At 38.8% G+C, this 22630-nt stretch overlaps 3 protein-coding genes across 7 annotated transcripts in view; 2 read left to right on the plus strand and 1 right to left on the minus strand.

Annotated features, from left to right (window-relative positions):
- si:ch211-140l13.3 (uncharacterized) overlaps nt 1-22630 on the minus strand; it is a 38676-nt gene that overhangs the window by 14278 nt on the left and 1768 nt on the right. For 3 of the 5 annotated variants that reach the window (XM_051409983.1, XM_051409985.1, XM_051409982.1), the window contains 4 exons: nt 22240-22538; nt 21477-21573; nt 10739-10827; nt 8663-8732 (listed from right to left, as the gene is read on the minus strand). In XM_051409983.1, the coding sequence (XP_051265943.1) occupies nt 8663-8732; nt 10739-10827; nt 21477-21573; nt 22240-22482 (499 nt within the window). In that variant the 5' untranslated portion in view covers nt 22483-22538. Of the gene's footprint in view, nt 1-2641; nt 2710-8662; nt 8733-10738; nt 10828-21476; nt 21574-22239; nt 22539-22630 lie in introns of those variants that run through there. The other 2 variants (XM_051409984.1, XM_051409986.1) reach the window with 2 other exon arrangements.
- Nucleotides 1539-7563, plus strand: gpr31 (G protein-coupled receptor 31). Its single transcript, XM_051409990.1, has 2 exons — nt 1539-2527; nt 4958-7563. Exons 1-2 carry the CDS (start codon nt 1991-1993, stop codon nt 5417-5419), a joined length of 999 nt encoding a protein of 332 aa, XP_051265950.1. The 5' UTR covers nt 1539-1990; the 3' UTR covers nt 5420-7563.
- LOC127368812 (12-(S)-hydroxy-5,8,10,14-eicosatetraenoic acid receptor) lies at nt 12919-18468 on the plus strand. The gene is made up of 3 exons (XM_051409988.1): nt 12919-13479; nt 15627-16032; nt 16796-18468. The coding sequence occupies exons 1-3, from the start codon at nt 13331-13333 to the stop codon at nt 17264-17266; spliced, it is 1026 nt and encodes a 341-aa protein (XP_051265948.1). The 5' UTR covers nt 12919-13330; the 3' UTR covers nt 17267-18468.

The raw sequence follows: 22630 nt of genomic DNA on the forward strand, positions 1-22630 counted from the left end.
TCTGACGGACCAGTTGACACGACATGAGCTTACATGTATTCTTTTAAAATATTACATTTAAATGAAGGTTGTTGCCTTTTAATAGTGCAGTTTGTTTTCAAAAACTACATTTTCTGTTTTTATTCCTAATATTTCTTTAAAAAACAACAGTGATTTGATCTGTTTATTGACAGAATGAGAATGAAAATACTAATGCAGCAACATGAAACTAATCATCTAGGTATTTGATGTGTTATGAGCCAACTTTGCCTATTATTATATCTGAAATAACAAAACTAGACGGCAGTACCACAGCGATACATACAGATGATGAACCATTTACTGTGAAATATTATTTTAGTCCTTTTATTGAATATAAATAAGAATCCTTGGAACAACCTGTACTCTTTTGTATTATTTCTGTCCTCATCTGTGGTGAGAAGGATAGACTGAGGGTTAAGATACAAAATGAAACTGTCCTAGTCATAAAATTCCTGCAGGTAGTTAAAGGTTAGCTGTGCAGTAGCTACAGAGGGCCGGACTACTGGGCTTTAATTACACCAAGACTGCTCCTTGATCCCCTGAATAGTTGACTGAGTAACCCGATATACAGTTAAACCATTGTCTGTGGAAGGAGTAGGGAGGTCAAGGATCAGTTTAAAAAAGTGAAGAGGGATGACAAACACAGAAAAAAGGTTCCCAAGATAGATTAAATCAAGGATTCTTGTCACTCCTAGCTCCCAGATCAAAGGTAGCTTATGCATAAATCCTTTTTAGGCAATGAAGCAGCAGAACAGAGGCATAGATTTAACATACAGGTAACTGTGTTGGGCAACTAGTCTCGTGTTAAAGCACCTTTAAAACCACGAGCCAGATCTGGTAAGAGAGGTCATATCCTCTCCGTGTCTCTAAAACAAGTCCCAGAAGAAAGTCTAATCTTGTCTTGTCTGGACTTGTAGCTGAAGTAGAGAAGGAGTTCGAGGCACGTAGAGTTGAATGTAAGGCCTTGGGTTAACCCCCTCTCCTCCTCCTCCTCCTCCTCCTCCCTTAGGACGCAACATTCCTTGCAAACTAATTTACTTGTCCATACATAGTAGAAAACATTGAGAGCAGCACTATGTCCATCTCCTCGTGCCAACATATAAATCTATCACCAATTCCCAGGGATCCACATCTGCGTACTCTAAGGAGAATTCGCCTCTTCAGTGTCCATTTTTAGCATTTTAAGCTGCTAAAGAGACTTGCAGTTTTAAAGCAGTGTTGTGCGATGTGACACCAAAGTTGTATGTCATTCAGTAGCTTCTGGGATTTACTGAACCCTCAGAACAGCAAAAAAGCAGCTAATTCTCATAGTTTGTGCCAGGAAAAAGCAGTTTGCTTTGCAAGACGATGAAAAAAAAATTCTAATTTGGTTGGCTGTCTGTCAAAAGTCATATCAGCTTGTGTTGATCAGTATCTGACTGTTCTAACCTGTCACACGGGGGCCAGTCAGGGCTTAGCACGGCATTCACAGCATTCATCTAAAAATAAACTTCTGCAACTTGGTGCTAAGTTTGATAATTAACCAGTCCTAGTTTCCTCTTAACAAAAGGAGCTTGGACAATTTGTAATTTTAATGTTACAGGCTGCTCTTGTCTTTTGTAAAGCCCCATTGGTCCCGCAGTGGAAAAGCAGCTGGTGACTCACCTCCTCAGCTATGAGGCGGAGCTACGAGTTCGAAGCTGAACAGCAAAGCAAACTCAGAAGGGGCTGTGTACCATTTGTTCTGCACACAGAGGGAACTACTTCCAGACCTGGAACTGACTCTCACAGAACCGGACCTAAAGCCTGAATGACTCTGGAAACCAGACAATCACATGAGGACTGACAGAAGAATTTAAAACCTAAAAGAGCATTACAACTGAAGACACTGAAGAAACTTGTTTGGCAGGATTTGTTGTTGTTAGTAGGTGTAGACTTTGTATATGAAGTGGTTTCCACATTAGATTAGGACAATCATCTCACCGTTAAAATGCAACCTAACTCTACTTTACAACTCATTGAGGACTGTGATGCCACAAACAAGACACTGTATAAGTTCTATGCAGCTGTCATGATTGTGATTTTCACCTTGGCTTTGCCTCTGAATGCATCTGTCCTGCACCTCTTCATATTCAAGCTGAAATTCTGGAAATCCAACACCAACAACATCTTCCTGTTCAACCTGGTGCTGGCAGACATCCTCCTGCTCTTCTGTTTGCCCATTAAGGCACACAACTTCATCAATGGAGAGAGGAGGAGTAAGAACGAAAGCATTTGCAAAGCTATGCTCTTCATGTTGTTTTTAAACCGAGGCGCCAGCATTGCCTTCCTCACGGTGACTTCCATCGATCGATATTTCAACGTGGTACACCCTGGTCGAAAGAATCTCCTAAGGGCTCTAAAGAAATCTCCTCAGATCTCTATCGTCATCTGGCTACTTCTTCTGCCCCTCACCATTCCCACCATGCTCCAGAACTTCGAATGCTGCAACAGCCACAAGTCGAGCAAAGACGACACCTTGGTTAAGGTAATGTTCACATGCTAAATGTGCAATTTCTGTAAAATGTCACTATGCATCTCTCTTTGGAGTTTTGGTGTTTAAACATTGGTCTCAAATCATAAGAAATCACAGAGCACTTACGCAACAAATGATTCAGCTGGAACATCTGTCAGTTGTGACCATGTGACAACGCAGCACTGAGTAAGAAAAATCTGCTGCTGTGTCATCACTTTTTTACGCAATAAACAGTTCACGCAGAGAATAATGATGATTTTAAAAATTACAAAAAGACTGTGAATAGGGTTGCAAAATTCTGGGAATTTTCAAAGTTGGAAACTTTCCATGGGAATTAACGGGAATATATGAGAATTAATGGGAATAAACTGGTTATTTTTAATATTGCTTGTTATTAGGGATGCACCGATACCGATACTGGTAATGGGTATCGGGCCGATACTAGTCTTATATACTCATACTCGTACTCGTTACAGTTACTCGATACCATGAACCGATACCAATTTATTACATGCAATTGCTTTGCATGAAGACCGCAATCAGAGGGTGGCTTGTCATCATTGGCGGCTAGGGGAGATGTCCCCACACAGCAAAAGGACTCCGCAGCGAGGTATGGTGGCTTCCGGAACGAACCCGTATCTGCGTCAACTTGCTCTCAGTGACGGATCCGCTACGAAGGCGGATCGCGGACCCTTCTGTTCTAGCTGTAGTATAAAATAGGATAAACTAAACTATAGGATAAAACTAAAACTATCATTAGGCCTAAGCTTAAATCTGCATTGCCTTGTATTTTTAACCTAACAATATTGTCAGAAAAGGTTCAAGTCAAGACATCAATATAGCCTACTGTCAATGGAAATATAAAATTGACATTTACATTTAAGGAAAGGTATAGGTTACAGCCTATTCGGTTTTTGTGAGGTTACTCTACATTCATTTTGTGGTCAAAACCTAATTTAGTGCATTTTTTTTGTGGTAGAAGTATCGGCATCGGTACTCGGTATCGGCAAGTACTGTGGCTCATCTCAACAAGCTCAATGTGAAATAATAATGTTTTTCTACAGAAACACTAACATTTCAAGTAATTCCGTTATTGCAAGTCTTACATTTCAATAATATTTTGCCATTTTCCAAAATTCCCCAGCTTATCTTTCCATGGAAAGTTTCTGGAAATTTACCTGACAATTTCCGCCCCTTTGCAACCCTTACTGTGAATATCCGTGACAAATGGGATGAGAGGCCTTATCAGAAATAATGAATGTGGGTACACGGCGTCCTCAGAGTTTATCTCATCTCCAGAGCTATTTTTGCATGTCCACATCACACTGCATCGCTGAAGTGTAAAACCTGGAGTGTGTCAAACTGCACCACGCATGATAAGGGCCACAGTGTGCACGCTTTGCTTTGTCATTGATTCAATATTTATTCACTGTGTATTACACCTCACCGTATATAAGATTCTACGCACTACGGGGCGCCTCTTCACAGTAACAGTAGATTAGAAGGAAGTCTATTATATTTTTAGATCAGAAAACCTCAGAGTGCATTATTGTGTTTATACCATGGCTACCTACTAAACAGGTTGTGTTTGAACTTGTTTATTTTATGCAGTCAGTTTAATTTGTGGTTGGATTACTTTCCCTGATAAGTAACTTTTAGAGTGAGGCGTAAATACCTTTGGCTACTTAAGCAGTGACTAAGTGAAGTAGATCTATTTAAGTTGTGTAGTAGAATTACAATTCTGATGTATACTTTCCCTTTTATTTTACTTCTACTGCAAAACATTTCACAGAGACACATTACGACCTTTATCACACTTCAGATGTCTATGAGTTGTTAGCAGTTTCACCAAAGAGTGAAATTCCCTCCAAGAAAAAGTCAAAAAAATGAAAAACAGAAAACTTCAGTTTTTTCTTCTTTCCTAACCAACTAATCATCTCACAACCCCTCCAGTTTATCTTGTGAGCAGCTGGAATGGTCCTGACCTTTAGGTTGGAAACCATAGGATTAAACTACCTATATACTTATATACTGTCAGGATATTCAAACTAACTCCACCTCGAACCAGCTACAACAGTGACATGCGACTTGTGCTTTGGTGCATCAGACTAAATCTGATAATGTCATTATTATCAGATTATAAACATAGGGGACATTTCTTCTGCAAAACGAGTACTTTCACTTGAAATACATTTTACTGCCTATACTTCTGTACTGTTGGTTAAGGGAGAGTTTGAATGCAGGACTTCTAACAGAGTATTTTTCCATAGTGAAGTATCTGAGCACTTCCTCCACTCTGACTTGAGCAACAATTTAGAATAGTTGTAAAACTGCTTACCGGTAGAGTCCTGTTATACAATTTGTAGGGACACTATAGTCACCCAATCAATAACTTGTTGTTGTTGTATATGGAAATTAAATTGATCCTTTTTCTGATTTAAGGATGTGGTGGACAGTTTGCGAGAAGCGGTCTTCTTTACCCAGATCATCATCCCATTCGTCATCCTGGTCTACTGCACAGTGCACATCGTCAACCGGCTCAGGAAGAAAACAGTCGGGGATAGGACCAAGCTGAGGAGGGCGGTCTTTCTAGTGACCTCCGTCATGGTGGTGTTCTCCTTCTGCTTCCTCCCCTGCACCATAGCCAGGATGGTTCTGCTGATCACCCGGGTCCAAGAGGCGGATGAATACTACCAGGATAAAGCGGCTGTGGCCTTCGACGGTCTCATGGTCCTCTCCTACATCGACTGTCTACTGGATCCGCTGATCTACTGCTTCTGTAGCACCAAGTTCAAAGCTCTTTATCTCTCCACCTACTTCCCATGCATACTGAAAAACCAACAAGTGCCATTAGACAGCTCAACCGAAAACAAAACGCATCACACGTGCAAAACTGTCATTTGAAATGCATGGAAAACAGATGCTGGATGGATTCTGTACAGTGTGCTGACACAGCAGAGACTCGTGTCCCATAAATGTACCTTCTTTAGGGACGAGGACTCTGAGGTAAAGTGCACCATGAAGACAAGACGTGCTGTAATTATTTAAGTTTCTATTTTCTATTGATTGTTAAATAATAAATATATAGAGAGGGATAGTTATGGTTATGGTTTTATAAGAGCTTTTTTTAAAGGGAATGCCCCTCAGCTAAAGTATGCACATCTGCTTTTCTATTTTTCTTGGACGGCAAGATGAGTTGTGGCCAAGAAAAATTCCTTTCAAGTGTCAGAGGCCAAAAAAAGAACAAGAATCTTATCTGTCAAATCAGACCAATCTCACACAGCCTTTATCTAAGCTTTCACAGTCAAACAGGCATTAGTGTCTAATATAACCATGTCAATCGAAAGTGTTTAAATCTTGTCAAATACATTCTCTATGAAGCTGTATGATGGGTAAAAATGTGATTCAATTATAGACAGTATTCACTAACATGGTTTCAGCAGGGGTGTGCATGTAACTGACACCAAAATAGACGCAAATTAGGCCCCTGTTACATAAGACTTAATCCTAAAGGCTCATACAGGAAGCTGACGATTTAATGCTGATTTATTATTAAACTGTATATAAGTTCAAACAGTATGTGGAGAGGCAATAGTGGGATTCAACTGTACATAGTTTCTGTCCAGGATACTTTTTTTTTGTAAGTACATTTTAATAATATTACAGAAAACTGTCCCTCATTACGTTGAAGACAGCTTCTTCGTTAACCATTAACCCAGCACATAAAATGACACGTCGCAAAGATGTAACATCCTTCCGAAAAGTCCCTTACAATATAAATCATGAATCATGCCATAGCAGAAACCAGACAAAGCTACACTTGACCCAGACCTTCATAGAAACCTCATTTTACCTGTACTGTGTGAATCACCTGGATGGTCTCACTCACCATGATGATAGCATTAGTACTAATACAGCGAGTCAGGGTATGCCTGTTGTTCACTGTCTAGCTATAAATAGATCCCTTACTCACTTTTGTTTGATTTGATGATAAAAATGCATCATAGTGTATCACAGAATATGTCATTTCTTTGTGTTTGTCACCGCAGAAATGGGGAAACACTGCAACAACACAATGAGACATTTGTTAAGTGTGAAATTACGCATGTTGAATTTATACAAAACATTAAATTAATTGTAATTGTACGGTTTTATTAAACTAAATCCCACCGCACGGGGTGCGTTTGTTGGGAGTTCATAGTGCCCTCTAGCGGCAGCAAGCCACCTTGTACTTTTTGTTCCTCTGTGATTATTCTTACTTGCTGTGCTTCAGTTTGACTGGTGAAGCTGAGCTGGTGAGTTAATATGTATACAAAGTGTTTGTAACTTGAGTTAAATATCATAAATATGTCCGTGCCATTAATGTAGCGATGTTGTTTATATTTTGTGTTTTCCAGTTGATTACCTGCTGACGGCACGATCACTGTTTAAGTGCTAAAAGAAAAGCATGTGTGGAGTTGCTGATAAAAGGAAATGAACACGTGAAAAAGATATTGAGTGTCGGAGCTGAGTGTGACTCTGTTTCGCCGGTCAAACGCACCCCGTGCGGTGGGATTTAGTTTAATAAAACCGTACAGTAATTCAAATATGCGCTACAGCTTTGTAGTACGATAATTTATAAACGTTGAACACAAGACTGATGTGAACTGACCTCAGAGTCACACAAGAAGAGGGTTATTGTGTTCATAGTGTATGAATATTTACCAAGTAAACAGGATCGTGAGTCTTTGTTTTAACATCATGCACATTGTCTACTTTGTCATTTAGGTGTGTAGATTTGACCTGAGCGGAGCATCATGTTCACATTTTTTGTATAAAGTATAAAGTTTACATCAGTAAATGTACCAATCAGCCCAATTACAAGTAGGTTTATATGAATTATGGGTGCAAACGTCTTCTGAATTCTTAACCATTAGTTATATATTGACTTTTATATAATGTGACTTCCTGTAACTGTGATCTGAACATATTTCTTTGTTTTTTTATTTTGTTATAATAAGCGTCCCAATAAATGCTTCAATAGATATCAGACCCTCAACACATGATAATGTGAAAAGTGTGTATAAGGTTGTCATGATATTGTTGTTTTATTGTTAACATAAATATATACTAGAGCAGGGATCACATCTAGAGAATCTGTTTTGCTGGTGGCATTCAATATTGGCTTTGCTGACTGCTCATTCCTTTTCCTTTCTGGTCAGAAAATCATGTTGCTTTAAAAGAAACTTCATGAAAATTCACTCAACTGTCGAAGCGCGGTATCCAACAACATTAACTCAGCTGATCAGAGCGCTGCTGTCAAACACTCACATCACATTCCCGTTATTAGTCAACATGCCCTTGAGCAATCCTGAAACTTCTGTTCCGGGATAAAGAGGGTGGGTGTGGCTTTGATTGCTGGCTCTATTGTGTCTGAAGAGCTCCATTAGCAGGAGGAAGGAAAGCAAAAACAAGCAGCTGACTTCAGTTTAAAAGCGATACTAGTAAATGTAAAATCACAGCATTCAGGCGTTAATACCAATCACAAAGGATCAAGAGAGAAAGGAAGCTAAAGAGCTAACATTAGCTCAATAGTAGGCTTAATTATAATCATGATGACTAACTTTTGTTTTGTCTCTGCTTACACAAACTAATCTGAAATAAGATTGCAAAGGAGAAGTGAAGGGTCGGGACTTACATGTAGTTGGTGTGAAAAATATAAATTATATTATTGAACTTTAATTGGTCTTTTGGCTCTAATATAAACATGTTTAATAGTCTGGATGTAAAAGTTAATACGTTGTGTCAAATGAGCACATAATGTAATTTCATTCATTTCCTTGCAGATTAGTTGAATCTGATGACCTGCTGTCTCTCACTGGATCTTTATTATAGCACAGGAATGCAAAAACCTTTTGAAATGGCTCAAAGTGGGAATTCACACTGCTACTTTAAAACACTGATGTGGTATACTATATTTGATAACAGCGTTTAAAATGTGTCACAATCTGTGGAGCAATCACCTCGGTTTGCCAGTTTCAGTCTTAAAATGTGAACTTTTCCAATCCTACACATAACAGGACTCAACATGCTAATATGAAAATCTATAGGTCAGATAAGATCAGCTGTTTTGTCGTGTGTAAATAGAGAAGTAGGTGTAGTTCTTACCCTGGTTTTGGCATGTAAAGACAGGCCTCCTTTGAGCTGATGGATGAGATGACACTGGGAGAATTGGGTGCTGTGGGCGCACGCACAAACCCAAGAGATGGAAAAAATAAGAGTAAGCATGTGAGGAGGGGGGGAAAAAAGACCTTATACAGTCTGGTCCACACAGCATGTATGAGCTATGGTAGGATGGCAGCATTACTGAACCGCTGCAGCTCGCACCCCTGTAGTCTGTCCTAGATAAATACAATAAAATAAAAGGTATTCTGTCTTTCAAAGCTGCAGTATTTTTGTAGAAAATAATATTTTGTCACATTTGCTGAAGTTTTCACTACATCCTGACAGTCAAGCACGAATTATCTTTATATCTTTTTCGGCTTGGTTGTTTTCGGTTGGGCCCAGTGGACAGTAGGAGCCGTACAACGAGCCAGAGGAACCAGATTTTTACAGATTACCCATCTCATGTAGTACTGTCAGAACACAGTGAAAATGTCAGCAATCATGACAAAAAGTTATTTTTTGTAAAAGTTACCTACTGTAGCTTTAATCTGAAATGGATACAGGAGAAATTATGTCGAAATAACTATGAACAGATCCTTTTCACAGTTTGTTTTTTCCAGGATCCGCGTGCAGAAAAATATACGGACTGCAGTGTGGACCGTGAACAGAGGCAATTAAGACTAGTTATGGAAATACTGGGGAAATATAATTATGAAGGCTGATGCTGTTAACATTACTGAAGCTGCCAGAAAACAGCACTTGCAAAACAAACATTTTTGAACATGATTCCCATTGTGTCGAGTGTGGGGAGTGATACTGTAGTATATAAACCATGATCAGACGATAAATACAGAAAACATTTTACTTTTTATACTTTTTTCATCCATGACTATAAAGCGTGAGAAAGAAAAAACCTTATAAAATTTAGGTTTGTTCTGGAGAAAAGAAACAATCATTTAGATGTTAATCTTAAAAAGACGTGACTTTCTTAAAGTTTCATTACTTGATTAAATCGTTGACATCTGCACCAGTTTCCACAAAGAACTACAAAACAAGCTGATGAACACTCAGCCCTGGCATATTATCACCTTCTGGTTTTGTCTTCACCAACTACCTGGAAAGTAATCTGACTCCTAAAATAAACCCTGTCTGCTGTTTGGAGGTGGACAGAGGCTTCAGTGGCTTTATTTACAGCAAGTCTGTTGAAAACAGCTCTATGCTTCTGGAAACAGGCTTGATAAAGATCAGTGAGAGTAAATGTGGGGTAAAATAAATATAAAGGAGGATAAAAGAACTCCATTTCACATAATACATTTGATTTATTGTTAATATAAATATACTGATTCATGGAGCTTCAAATATATTATAACATTATATATTTTTAAAATACGTCTACACCTCATATTCACAACAACAATAAAATTGGACTCAAAGGTCGTTAGAATTATTATATAGAATTCAAAATCTTTTTAATATGGCTTTGGAATATTTTTTAGGTTTTAATCTTTGGTTTTTATTTGATTTTGTTATTTTTATGATGTTTTACATTTTATTGTTTTTATTGGATTAATTATTTTGCCCTGGTTGGTGTTGTTTTTATGCGTTGTTTCATGTGAAGCACTTTGGACTGCATGTTTGTATGAAAGGTGTGATATAAATAAAGTTGAGTAGAGTTAAGAATATGGCTTGAAACTGGTTGTTTATCTACCAAAATTGGTAAAAACGAAGTTGACCTAAATTTCATTTCAATCTATTTTCAAGGAATCAAGAAATCAATTAAGAAAATGTATACATAACACAATAGAAAATAGAATAAATCAATATATACGGTTATTTATATACATATATACATACATTTACACCCAGGAAATAACTCTGTTGTGCATCTTTTGAATTTGCATTTGGGGGAATGTAAACAGCAGCAACAAGATAGTGACGATAATATGGTTTCAATCCTCACATACAAAGAAACTGACTGTGTTTGAGCACCAAGCATCATCGATGTGAACTGTTTTCAGTAAAATGCAGACAGTTGCGTGACCTACACTTCATTAGTTTAAAGGGGTCCTCATAAAGTACCTTCTCAGAGTTCATGACAGTCGGCACAGACTGCAAGCCAATCCACTGTAGAGGCACACAGGCAGGAAACATCGGCCCTTCGAGAGAGACTGAGACGGAGATAAAGAGAGAGTAGGAGAGAGAAGCAGATTAGATTGTGAAATAAGATGTTGAATTTCGTAGAGCTGGGTTTGTGTGTGGGAGGAAACCGTCTAAACCCCGGCCCAGAAATGCTCCTTGGCATTTCCACAGATACCGATTATAATAAATTTAAGAGACATGTCTCCTGGAGCACCTTGCTCTAAGTGCGGACAAAGTAAACAACTGAGTGTCTGTATACCATCGTCATCATTACTGGTGCTATAAAAAAGGTCAGTGGCTTACTACTAAGACAAAAAAAAATGTGTGCAGAAAGTCCCGCAGGCAGAAATAAAGTCAGGGTATGTTGGAGGATAAATTTAAGAAAAGATAAGCTCTTGGTAGCATTTTATCTGAACCGAGATAGGGCTGCTGTGTATGCATGTTATGCACGTACGTCATGCAAGGCCGCACAGTCTGCATGGTTCTCGTTTCAACATGGACTAATGCGTCTTTCTTTCTTCTTCTTTCTTCTATATAACTAAGTGCACAGGATGGACTTCTCCTTCCTTCTCCTTTGGACAGATGTTGGTGGCATCATAACTTCTGATTTTACAAATTAATTTAAAAAAGCAATGCTGTGTATGTCAAGAGTGAACCCATAAAAAAAGGAAACTTTTATTATTAGGGCTGGGTGAGATGTAGGCAAAAGTCACGTTTAAAACAATTAAGCTTTTGTTTAAACCAGTGAGATCAAACTCATAAAATACATTATAAAACAAAGACATCAATTATTAATGTAGTTCTTTCCATGATGCTGTGATTCAATAATTTCACTAATAAGCAGCAGAAAACTGAATATATTTGAGTCTTTAGTTCTTAGTCCTTTAGATTAAAGTGGCTTTTTTTAACTTTTAGCATCACAAGTGCAACCACAATATTTTGAGGCTTCATATCTATACTATGCATCTGTTTTTGTACTTCCCTCTGCTGCTGTGACACGGTAATTACCATGAATATACAAAACATAGTTTATCTTGTGTTATCTCAATGCCTTGGTAAATTTGACAGTTTTGTTTTTTTCATCTTTTTATACCTTTTTTCCGGATTCCAAGTGTAAAACTGGAATTGACTTATCATTTTAAAGAGGAACACTAACATTTCTGTGGGAGAAAAGCAATGTTGCAATGACTAGTGGATGAAGATGCACAGTTGTGGTCAGAGCTGGAACAGACTAATGTCTAAAAGCACTTAGACATGTTCGGTTGCATAAGTATTGTGGCATTGCTCTTTTAGGCAATATTACATCACACCTTGCACAGAAGTGGGACAAAGTGGTTAATATTTGTCACGTTAGCAAACTTGTAAGAACGTCAGCTAACAGGTGCGTGGCTCTACAGCGATGCAAGAGGTAATATGGAAGTTAAAAACCATTGGTATGTATTGCTTGTTAAGTCTTACCATTGTTGTTTGTCAGTGAAAGAAGAGCAGAGATTAGGAAGTAGAGGGGTTAATGTTTGACTTCAGTGGAACAACATTTTTTTAAAAGCTGATCCAACCCTGTCCCAAGCTTCTTCTGCACGCATCTAATGAGTACAGAAAATGTCTCACCCAAAAGGTTGGATTTAAATAAGTCAACCATCCTGTTTGACAGAAGATTTCTTTCTGTCAAAGTTCATCTCAAAGATCTTCATGCTACAGTGTATGAATAAAGTTGTATCCAAATCGCTGCATTCAAGCTTTTATTGATGATGTTAGACTGTTCATCTACGTATGTCTCGCGCATAAAAGACAGATGGTTTGACAAAAGGAAATTTACGTCAGACTAGAGAAACCTGCAACACATAGGGGTGTTGAGAAATCTGTCTGCTGTTCAGTGTTGGGAAGTAGGTAGTAAAATTACTAATGTAATGACAATATTTTCCACAGTTAGTAGTAGCGTAACTAATTACTAATATATTTCAACCCTTCTTCTGTGCCTCTCCGCACTGATCGCAATGACTACCATCAGTAGTCAGTAGTCAAGTTGTTTAAAGGTAGACAGCTAAAACAAGCATCTTTCGTGCTGTGCTCCTCAGTCAGACAAGTCCCACTCTTTAAGCCACACCTCCAGCTCAGTATAAATTCTTCCTCTCTGAGAGATCGGTGTCAGCCTCACACAGAAAGGGCTGACAGACTCACTGACACAGGGTGTTTTTCTCTCCTCTACGGTCTGCACTTTTTTCAGTTTATGCCGTGTTTACAGTGCAATGTGTCCTAAGCATGTTTTGGCACGGCCGGTCGAGTCTTGACAGAGCTCCAGAATCACAGTAAGGCTCTCAGAAGGGGACTGTTGAATTTGACGGATCACAGTGAGAAGGGGAACCAGTGCCTGAGGAGAGAAGATTCTGGGTCAGAGGCAGCTACGACCACCTCCAAAACTAAGGGTTTAACTTTGTGATGGCTGCCTGGAAACACCTTTAACCCTTCTGCTACCACCACTTTGACAGCAACTTCTCCTACTTTTGCAGAAGCAACACTACTTCCACAACTGCTATGCAAAGCAACATGTCTACAAATTCAACAATTGACCACTGCAAAACATCCAATGATGTCACATATGAAATCCTCTCCTGGCTGATGATTATCCAGTTCGTGCTGGGTCTGCCTCTCAACCTGTCCGTCCTCTACATCTTTGTCTTCAGGTAAGAGGAAAAACAATCTCTCTGTCACTGCCTTGTCCTTACTTCCTTAAAGCACTCGGACATAAAATTGATTAGGCTGTTCAGCAAGAAGTCTGGGGAAAGCCTTCAGACAAGGGTGAGTTTCAACTCATTAGCTGGTGGGAATTTCCTGGCATGTAACCTCTCTGAGTGATTCAAACATATGTAAGTGATGAGGTCAGGTTCAGGTGCTTTACCGAAACATAGTACTGTCTACGACCTGTATGACTGAGTATTTCCTTAGTTAAAAAAATTTAAATTATTCTTGTGATAAAAAGGTCACACAGTGGTATTGAACAGTTCAAATTGTGTGCTGATACATTTGTACTAGCCCTGCAGTTTCATGGCTGTCCACAGAAACATATCCTAATAAATGAATGCTCATCTCAGTGTGCCAAAGAAAAAAGGGACGGTTTTTACATCCTGTTTGGATTTGCTTTTGTTGGCAGAAAAGTTCACAAAATCTGTTTATTAACAGCGCATTTCTGCAATAAACAGTTCAATTAATTGAAATCAGCATGTACTGTAGCTTATCAGGTCTTGCTGTTGTCAGTCAGTGAAAGAGTAGCAAAGATTAGGAAGTAGAGGGGTCTGGTTAATGTTTGAATACAGTGGAACAAGCTGATTAAAAGCTGATCCAACCCTGTCGCAAGCTTCCTCTGCATGCATCTAACTCAAGAACAAAAAACCTTTCTCATCAAAAAGTTGGATTAAGGATGTTTCAGATGGCTTGACAAAAGGTGTAAAAGACTATTTACGAGAAACCGCCCATGCCACTGCTTGTTATTCTGTTGATATTTTAAGAACCCCAATTCACCGTCTTCGAAACTGGATATGACTCATTCAACCTTTAATATGCCATTAACACTGAACTGGAGGATGTGGTAAAGCAGCAATATTTCCCAAAACAGTGAAGAGATCTGTCAGACAACAGCAGGAAGCCAGCAATCACTATAACTCATCTCTATTATTAATACAGATATTGATCATAATCTAAACTCTAATGCATTCAGTGTAGCTTTTGCAATCGTAATACATTATAGAAGGGCATTTGGAGAGTGTAGACCTTTACCAAGGTCGATAGTCCAGTCATAAGTGTTTGAATTACAACTGACCTATCCCACAATGCTAATGAATCGGATCCGCTCCAAAATTTTGCTCCATGCTTCACCTTTCCAACAAGTTTCATCAACAAACGGCACTGATAACATAACCGCCTTGGTAGGGTTAAAACTAGTCCAAATGTATGTGTACCAACATCCAGTATATTTCGCACATCTATTTTCAACAGTCTTTCCACAGGTATAACATAATAACACACCTAAAAAACCTATATATGTAATTTTCCTTGAAGGAAAACATTTTCCCACTACCCTATCAAATTCACACACAAAACTAGACATGTGCTGGCTTATAGTGGCAACTGGTGGTTTCAAATAGACCCAATCCACCTACTCAGATTACCTTTTGCTGGCAGAGGAGTCCACAAAATATATTTTTATTACTAGTACAGTTCTGCAATGGACCTTTCTATACTAATAATGTGAACTTGTTTGCATTCCTAAAGTGGGAAGTTTAAGTTAATTCACCCACCTAATTTTACATTGCTGTGGTAATTTAGGACACTACTTTAAAAATGTGAAACATGTATAGCAATTTGTACTTCTTGAAGCAGTTAAGTCCCGTAAGAACTTGTGAACCAACAATATTACGCCCTTGTTGAAGTCACTGACGAGCCGTGTGCTATCTTTAGATTATCTGATAAATGTGTTAAATGTGCCAGACAGTGGGATTGACACTAACTGGCGTGCAGACAGTCAGTGTTTTGTCTGGCACCACTGAAATATAAAGTACAAAAAGAAAACCAATGACATTTATGAATGTTGCATTTGTTAATAGACAACTCCCAGCTTTTGCAAAGCAGATCCTGAGTCTATTTTAAACAATAAGCAGAGTGAACTGAAACACTTTAGAGGCGTGCAGAGATTCTGTAGATATTTAGATAAACTGCAATGACAGTATCCACGTCACAGGGTCAGTTTTCTCTGCACTTCTGTTTATTCTTGAGACAGAATAAACTTTGTAACAGTCAAACAAATAACAGTTTTTGTTGATTGCTTCCTCTTTAGGTTCAAATTCTGGAAGAACAAAAGTATCTTCCTCTTCAATATAGTGGTGGCTGACTTCTTGCTGGTGGCCTGTCTTCCTGCCAAGGCCTACCATTACCAACACCATCAGAGGCGCAGCCAGGACAGCAAGGTGTGTAAGATGATGCTCTTCATGCTGTTCCTCAACCGAGGAGCCAGCATCGCCTTCCTCCTCATCCTGTCCATCGATCGCTACTTCAACGTGGTCCATCTTGGAAGGAGGAATTTTGTCAAAATGCTGAAGAAATCTCCTCAAATCTCCATCATTGTCTGGCTCCTCTTGTTGCCCCTCACCATCCCCACAATGCTGAACACCTTTGAGTGCTGCAACAGCCACGGCCGTAAGGTTGAGACTTTTTATCACGATGTGACTGACACCTTCAGAGAGGTAATGTCTTTGTTTCACTGTATTGATTCAGTATGTATTCACATATACGTAAAAATATACCTATGAAATGCAAACAGACAGACTTTAATGCCCTTAATTGTTTATACTCTCACTGTCATAAAATGTATTAGTCAACCCTGCCAAAGCTAGTAAGAACTACAGTTATTTATACAACCTCATGTCTACACACACACTTCTTATAAATATATTTCCCTATTCCCCTAACTCATAGCTTGCCACAGTCTTCAAGCAAAAATGCCGAAATCCACTCTCAATCGAGAATATTTGTCGGTTTTCGTAGCTTTCTATGACAGTAAATAGAAGTTCTCGACAGGTGAAGGCATTGGCCTCTTGTGATGGAAACATTTCATAATTTGTTTTATAATTTTATGGACAATACAAATAGTTAACAGACTGAGAAAATAAGGACAAGATCAATTGATATTCAATCAAGATTTATTAGCTGTAGCCATGATCTTTACTTCTTATATTCTAATTACAATCTTTCAAAGGTTCTGTGATTATAGCAATCACAAGCATCGTAACAATATACAGTTTTGTTTTGTTTTGTTTAACTCTGCAACAGTTTGCTACAACAACACTTTCTTGAATGTTCTGCAAAAAGACTATCTGAGTTCTTGTAGATCACAAAATGAAGAGTTTTTAGTAAAGGTTTACAGAGATGACTGGGATTGCTGAAGAGTTTAATCCCCAAAAACACACTAACTCACATCACACTAACTTTCATTTAATTTTTTTTAAGACCGTCTTCTTCACCCAGATCATCGTCCCCTTCTTCGTCCTCGTCTACTGCACAGTGCGCATCGTCAACAGACTGAGGAAGAAGACAGTGGGAGAGAAGACCAAACTAAGGAGAGCTATGTGCGTTGTCATGTCTGTTGTCGTCGTCTTCTCCATCTGCTTCCTGCCTTGCGCTATAGCCAGAGCGTTGCTGCTGTTCACCAGGCAGAAACAGGAGTCTGCAGAGGACATAGTGACTCAGGTCTACGACAGCCTCATGGTTTTGTCTTACATGGACTGTCTGCTGGACCCGCTCGTGTACTGCTTCTGCAACTCAGGGTTTAAAGACGCTTACGTATCCGTCTTCTGCCCTACGTTTCTTCGGAAGAAGCTGGCAAATACTGACTTTGGCTTGGGAACAACAACAACCACAATAACAACAACTACAACATGTGGAAATAGAACCATTATTTTGCCAATAACAGAAAAATGATTCTTTTTTTCCCTCTTAAAATTGTAATCAAAACCATCTTCGAGGGAGCACAGGCAATTTATTTACCAGAACAGTAGCATAACCACTGATCCGCCTGCACAGCTTGTTTGCAGCTGCTCTGGTACTCTATGAAAATATCGTTAAAGCAATACTGGTCAAACCAAAGGCAGCACATGTTTGTGGCTTATCTGGAGTCATGAGTCGCCCAGAATTCAAATTATGATTCAAATGCAGTACCCTTTTTTTATTACTCACATAATGTGCCAGCAAAAGGTTCAGTCATGTTATTGGTTTGTGTGTAAACTAATTTTCCATTAAAGGGCAGATCAGAGTTTTAAATAACCTTGTATTGGAGCTATCGAGACCTCTATCCAGAACTATTTCAATGTGAATGTAATGTAAAAAAATAGGTGCAACCTAAGAATCAGCATTAGTCTGTACTGTGAAGAAGACTGTTCAACCAAAACCAAATAACTGCAAACCTCAGTGTGGGTGTACAGGGGCATTAAAGTGTGTTAACGGGGTAGTGTATAAAACTGAGAAACTGTCTGATTTGTCGACTCATGTGACTGCTGTCTAATCTACAGTTGAATACAGAATGCAAAATCATTTAAGGACAGTGTTAAATGTAAATATACCTTTCATCTGCTTGCTTTCAATAGTAGAATTTATATATATTTTATATTATTATATATTTTAATGTATTAGGGCATATATTTTGTGATTGAATTTTGTTGCATATGATGGCCCTTGCAATAACTACAGTAAAGTACGCAGTATGGTACAGAAACAATCCAAACAACAAGCTGCTGCACAGCTCTCTTTCATCACTCAGAGAACTCTGTATCTCTGTGTTCATCATTAGGACCTCAAACAAGTTGTACCTGTTCTTCTCGGGGTTTGGAAACCCCATCACATTACTCAAAAATGTACATTTACATTTCAGTATCTAACTGCTACTTGAAGATTTTGGAACGAATGTCTTCCATGTTCACATTTCCTGTCCACGACTGATGTCTCTTTTATAATCAGAGTAAACTAGCCTGTATACATGTTGGTGTTTAGGAAGTTAAAAATTATGTTTCACAACCAAAATGTCAAACCCAAGTGGACTACAGAAATCTGGAAGGCTGTTTTAAACTTTCCTCATTCACACTGTATACAATTTTGGGCTGTTTATGAATAAAATTGTATTATTTGTATACGATTGTGATCCTGACTGAAGATCTTTGTTTACTGCTGCTGTAAATACACAGAACACAGGTGATACAGAAGAGAGAACCACGATATGGAGACGACTGATATACACACACTGAGAGATGCACTGACATGCAAAGCTTAAACTGTGAAACCAACTTACTCCTCTTCTAATCCCAGACCATTACAAAAAACAACAAGAGATTTACTGATTGGGAAACTCTGGGCCGATACCAACGTGTATAGGTAACATAATATATGTGTATATTAGTGTATAATCACCTGAGAATAGGGAGCGTTGTGTTTTTGTTACCTTAACACAGCTTTTATCTACAGACACCGCAGGTCGCCTTACAAACAAAGAAATCTACAAAAATAAGGATAAAGACATGGCATGTCTTGTGCTTTGTGATGTGAGACACTGTTAGTGTTGCTGCATGGAGCACATCGGTGTTTGCTTGCAATGTGTGCAAGCGCTGCAGAAACAGAGATGATTATTTCTCAGATATCAGAGATTGAGAAAATCAACAAAACATTTAGCGAGCTCAAAACTAATGCAACATAACAGATAAACACTGGCTGCTGATATCAGTGGAAAAACCACATGTTATTTGCTGATAACGATGCCAATGTTCAGCCAATCTGCTGGCTCCATTTTACACCCCTTCGCAGGAAGCAGCAGGTTCCCACGTATCCTAACCTCCCTGTGTGTTTCTGTCTGTCTTCCTGAGACCCTGCCTATAGACATGTTCACCCCTCATTGTGAGGTGCATAGGCTTCGTTCTAGGGAAGGTTGTATGGGTGTTACAACAGGAAGGATGGTGGTGGCTCTCAAGTTGAGGCTAGCAGCAACAACAATAACAGAGAGAAGAGGTATGACAACAAACCAAAGAAAAACACTAGACATCAGTGTTATTGTAGCCGCCTTTTTTGACTGGCTGCATGCTCAGTCTGCTTTCTCAAAGCATGTCCCCTGCACTTTTTCAAAAGGCCGTTCTGGTCCCCTGCAGTTTTTACCATCCAAAAACAATGTTACCCTATAGTAAACAGAGACACGTCAAACACTAGGACCAAGCAGAAAACGGCCGCTCAAGCTGAAGCCTGTTTCCCTTAGTTTAGACCCGCCCACAAGCTCCTGGATTGGCTCTGCCGTTTCTTGTGTGGTTGGCCGTCCCCGCTGTCATTCCATCTTGCTTGCACACTGGTCTGAGAGGAGTTTCAGCGCACTGAGGAGGTTAAAGACCTGGCTTCCCAACTGCATGAAGCAGAAACGCCTGAACAATGTGGCAGTTTTGTCACATACACAAGAAAGGGTTGATGCCTTGGACAGGAAGAAACTCTGCCAGGAATTTATCTCTGCCAATGATCGAAGACAACATGTGTTTGGAAGCTTTGGATGAGTTGATGATGTTGACCCTTCTGTGGTCTTTGGCTCAAATTGACCCTTGTTCACTTTTCACTTACATCAAAAATAGGATTTTCTTCCATATAACTGCCTAAAAATGACAGTGGTTCTCTGTGACACTCATTTCAAATAAAATTGATTACTTGACTACTTACACTGAATTAGGGACATTTTATTCAATTTCTCCCCACCTGTGATATTCCTGCCAGTTTGACCTGCCCACCACTGAGTGTTATGTATGTGTTATGTGTTATGTTTACCATATATTCCAAAAATAAGTGTAAAATTGGTGGTACTGAGTTGGAGTGAAGTTGACTAACAAGGTGAAACACAGAATTGGGTGATAATGTTTTGCTACATGCTTTACAACCAGTCAAACCAAAAAAGGGAACAGTAAACTTAAAAGTAGTAATAGAAAACTAGAAGAACTACTAGAAAACACAGTGAACTGAAAGAGTTAGAGTTTTATTAAAAATACTTGTGTCCCCCCCACCTCTGAAATCAAAATTTCGTCCTTGAATGGCTTAATGTCTGAAGGGGAATGAAATAAAGAGAAACTATCATCATGATAGGTATCTCCTCAACTGAATCTGCTCTGTGCTGTTAAATCTGTTGGAAAGGGGCTGTTGAAAATGCTGCACTGCACTTTGCACTGGGTGTGGTAACAGGAGTAAGGTCCGAGGTTGACACTGATCTCCTGATTTAATTAAAAAAGTTAATTCCATTTTTGATGATGCAGTTACATCAGATAAACACTAATATTGCATAAAGCGCTTTATTTTGATCCTGGGAACCTGAATTTCTTCATTCCAACAAGTAAGCAACACGGCTGTTTCCTGGAATATTAAATTGTGCGTGTTCATAGCTAAACTGTAAACACATCTGCTGATTCTAAAACTATGGATCAAGAATTTATTTATTTTTTGCAAATGCGACAGCTGGATTGCTGGGCTCGGGGGGGGTAAACTGACCTGCTGGAAATGCTTGAAACTAATCTGCACTCTTGGCATAAACCTGTATGAAGGAGTAGATTAAGTCTAAGGTGAGAAAGGGCTGCACTGGCCGTGGAAAGGAAGCTGTCCAAGATTCATACCTTCCTGAACAGTGTCTCTCACCCACTCCACAATGAACTGGTCAAACAGAGGAGGACTTTCAGTGCGAGACACAGGAAGTCATTCCGGCCTGTGGCCATACAACTCTGAGTTATTAGTCATTAAACTGATGCTGTTAATGTGCAATAAGTCGATAACGTGCAATACCCGGATCAACGTGCAATTCACTTGATTATTATGTCATTCTTTATAATTTACAATCTTAAAACTCATTACTATTCATTTAATGTCTGTCAGCAATACTGTGTAATGTTTACACTTATCTTTAGATTTACATTTACTTTGTATATAGGCTCTTATTATTTTATTATATCTCTCAGGCTCTTATCATATTTCTATTTTCCATTTTATTTTTACTTTTTACTATATGTATAAACCTTTTACATTCATTTCTATTCTGTATGTTTTGTTAGATATTGTATATAGGTACTATTCTTTAACATTGTGTGAGTGGAACAACTGTAGTGAACATTTAGAGAAGCCGTTCAACACTGACCTGCTCCCAGTAGAGTCAACAGTCGGCTCTGCTCCTGCAGAACTTTGTGGATCTGCTCAATCTGCCTCTGAACCACCTCATATGGAAGATCTGGTTCCTGCCAACAGACCAACTGTGAGAACTTGACCAATAAAAGAGGACAGTGACTTTCAGAGGCTTTACAATACTGCTACATTGGAACAGTATTGTACAAAATAAACCCTGATATTATTTCTATATAAAGGTCACAATCATTAACTAAAATAAATCCTCCTCTGGTACTACAAATAATACCATTTGTACAAAAAAAACAATGTATATGTTCAGCGGTCTCTTTTTGTGGATATACAAACAATGTATATGTACAAAGAGAAAGCATGTGCCAGTTTACACAGTAACCTAAATCTAATGTAAACACAATAACTGTGCTTTATTATCACAGCTGTAATATTATCCACACACGCCTACAGCAAATTAAACAGCAAAACTGTGGCATTTTATTTGTAGTCTTCACATCCTAAATGAAAACACATGCACATAGCTGGATTGTTGTTAAAAAAAATAACTGCTTCTGCTTCTTCTGCGGCTGATTTCTCCTGTATGAGCAGCACCAATAGCCAGCGTTTAAAACTATTTCCTTTCTATGTTCACACTCTATTGTAACTGCACCGTAAATACTGTAAGAAATAAGAACATTATAGGTAAAATAAAATAAAAAATGAGGTGTTTAAGATACAGATGTTTTCTTTAATCGATGACCTTTTGTGTAACGCAGATTACTTACTTGTTGTACGGGCTTTATGGCTTCAGCATCCAGGTTTGCAGCAGCTTGCTGGTTTTGCCCAATGACGTAAGGGTGACTGTTGCCTGCCATCGGTTCACCCTGAGGGAACAGCGGGTCCAGACGTCTGTCCCCTCGGTGCTCCACCCCACCGGCTCCAGACGTAGGAGAGACAGGTGCAGGAGACTGGTTTGAGTCTCTGCACATCCTCTGGTGCGCTCTGTCCACGGGTATTTCAGCAGACATCACTGGGTGATACTCACACAGCTTCCTTTATACTGAGCTTGTCTTCATCTGAACAGCTGCAACATTTATAGAAGTGGATTAATATAAAATGTCACAGTGAAATGAGAATGAAGTAAAAGGCTGAAATTATATTTGTTTGCATTTGAAA

Source organism: Dicentrarchus labrax, unplaced genomic scaffold (genome assembly GCF_905237075.1).
Source record: "Dicentrarchus labrax unplaced genomic scaffold, dlabrax2021, whole genome shotgun sequence".
Taxonomy (NCBI): domain Eukaryota; kingdom Metazoa; phylum Chordata; class Actinopteri; family Moronidae; genus Dicentrarchus; species Dicentrarchus labrax.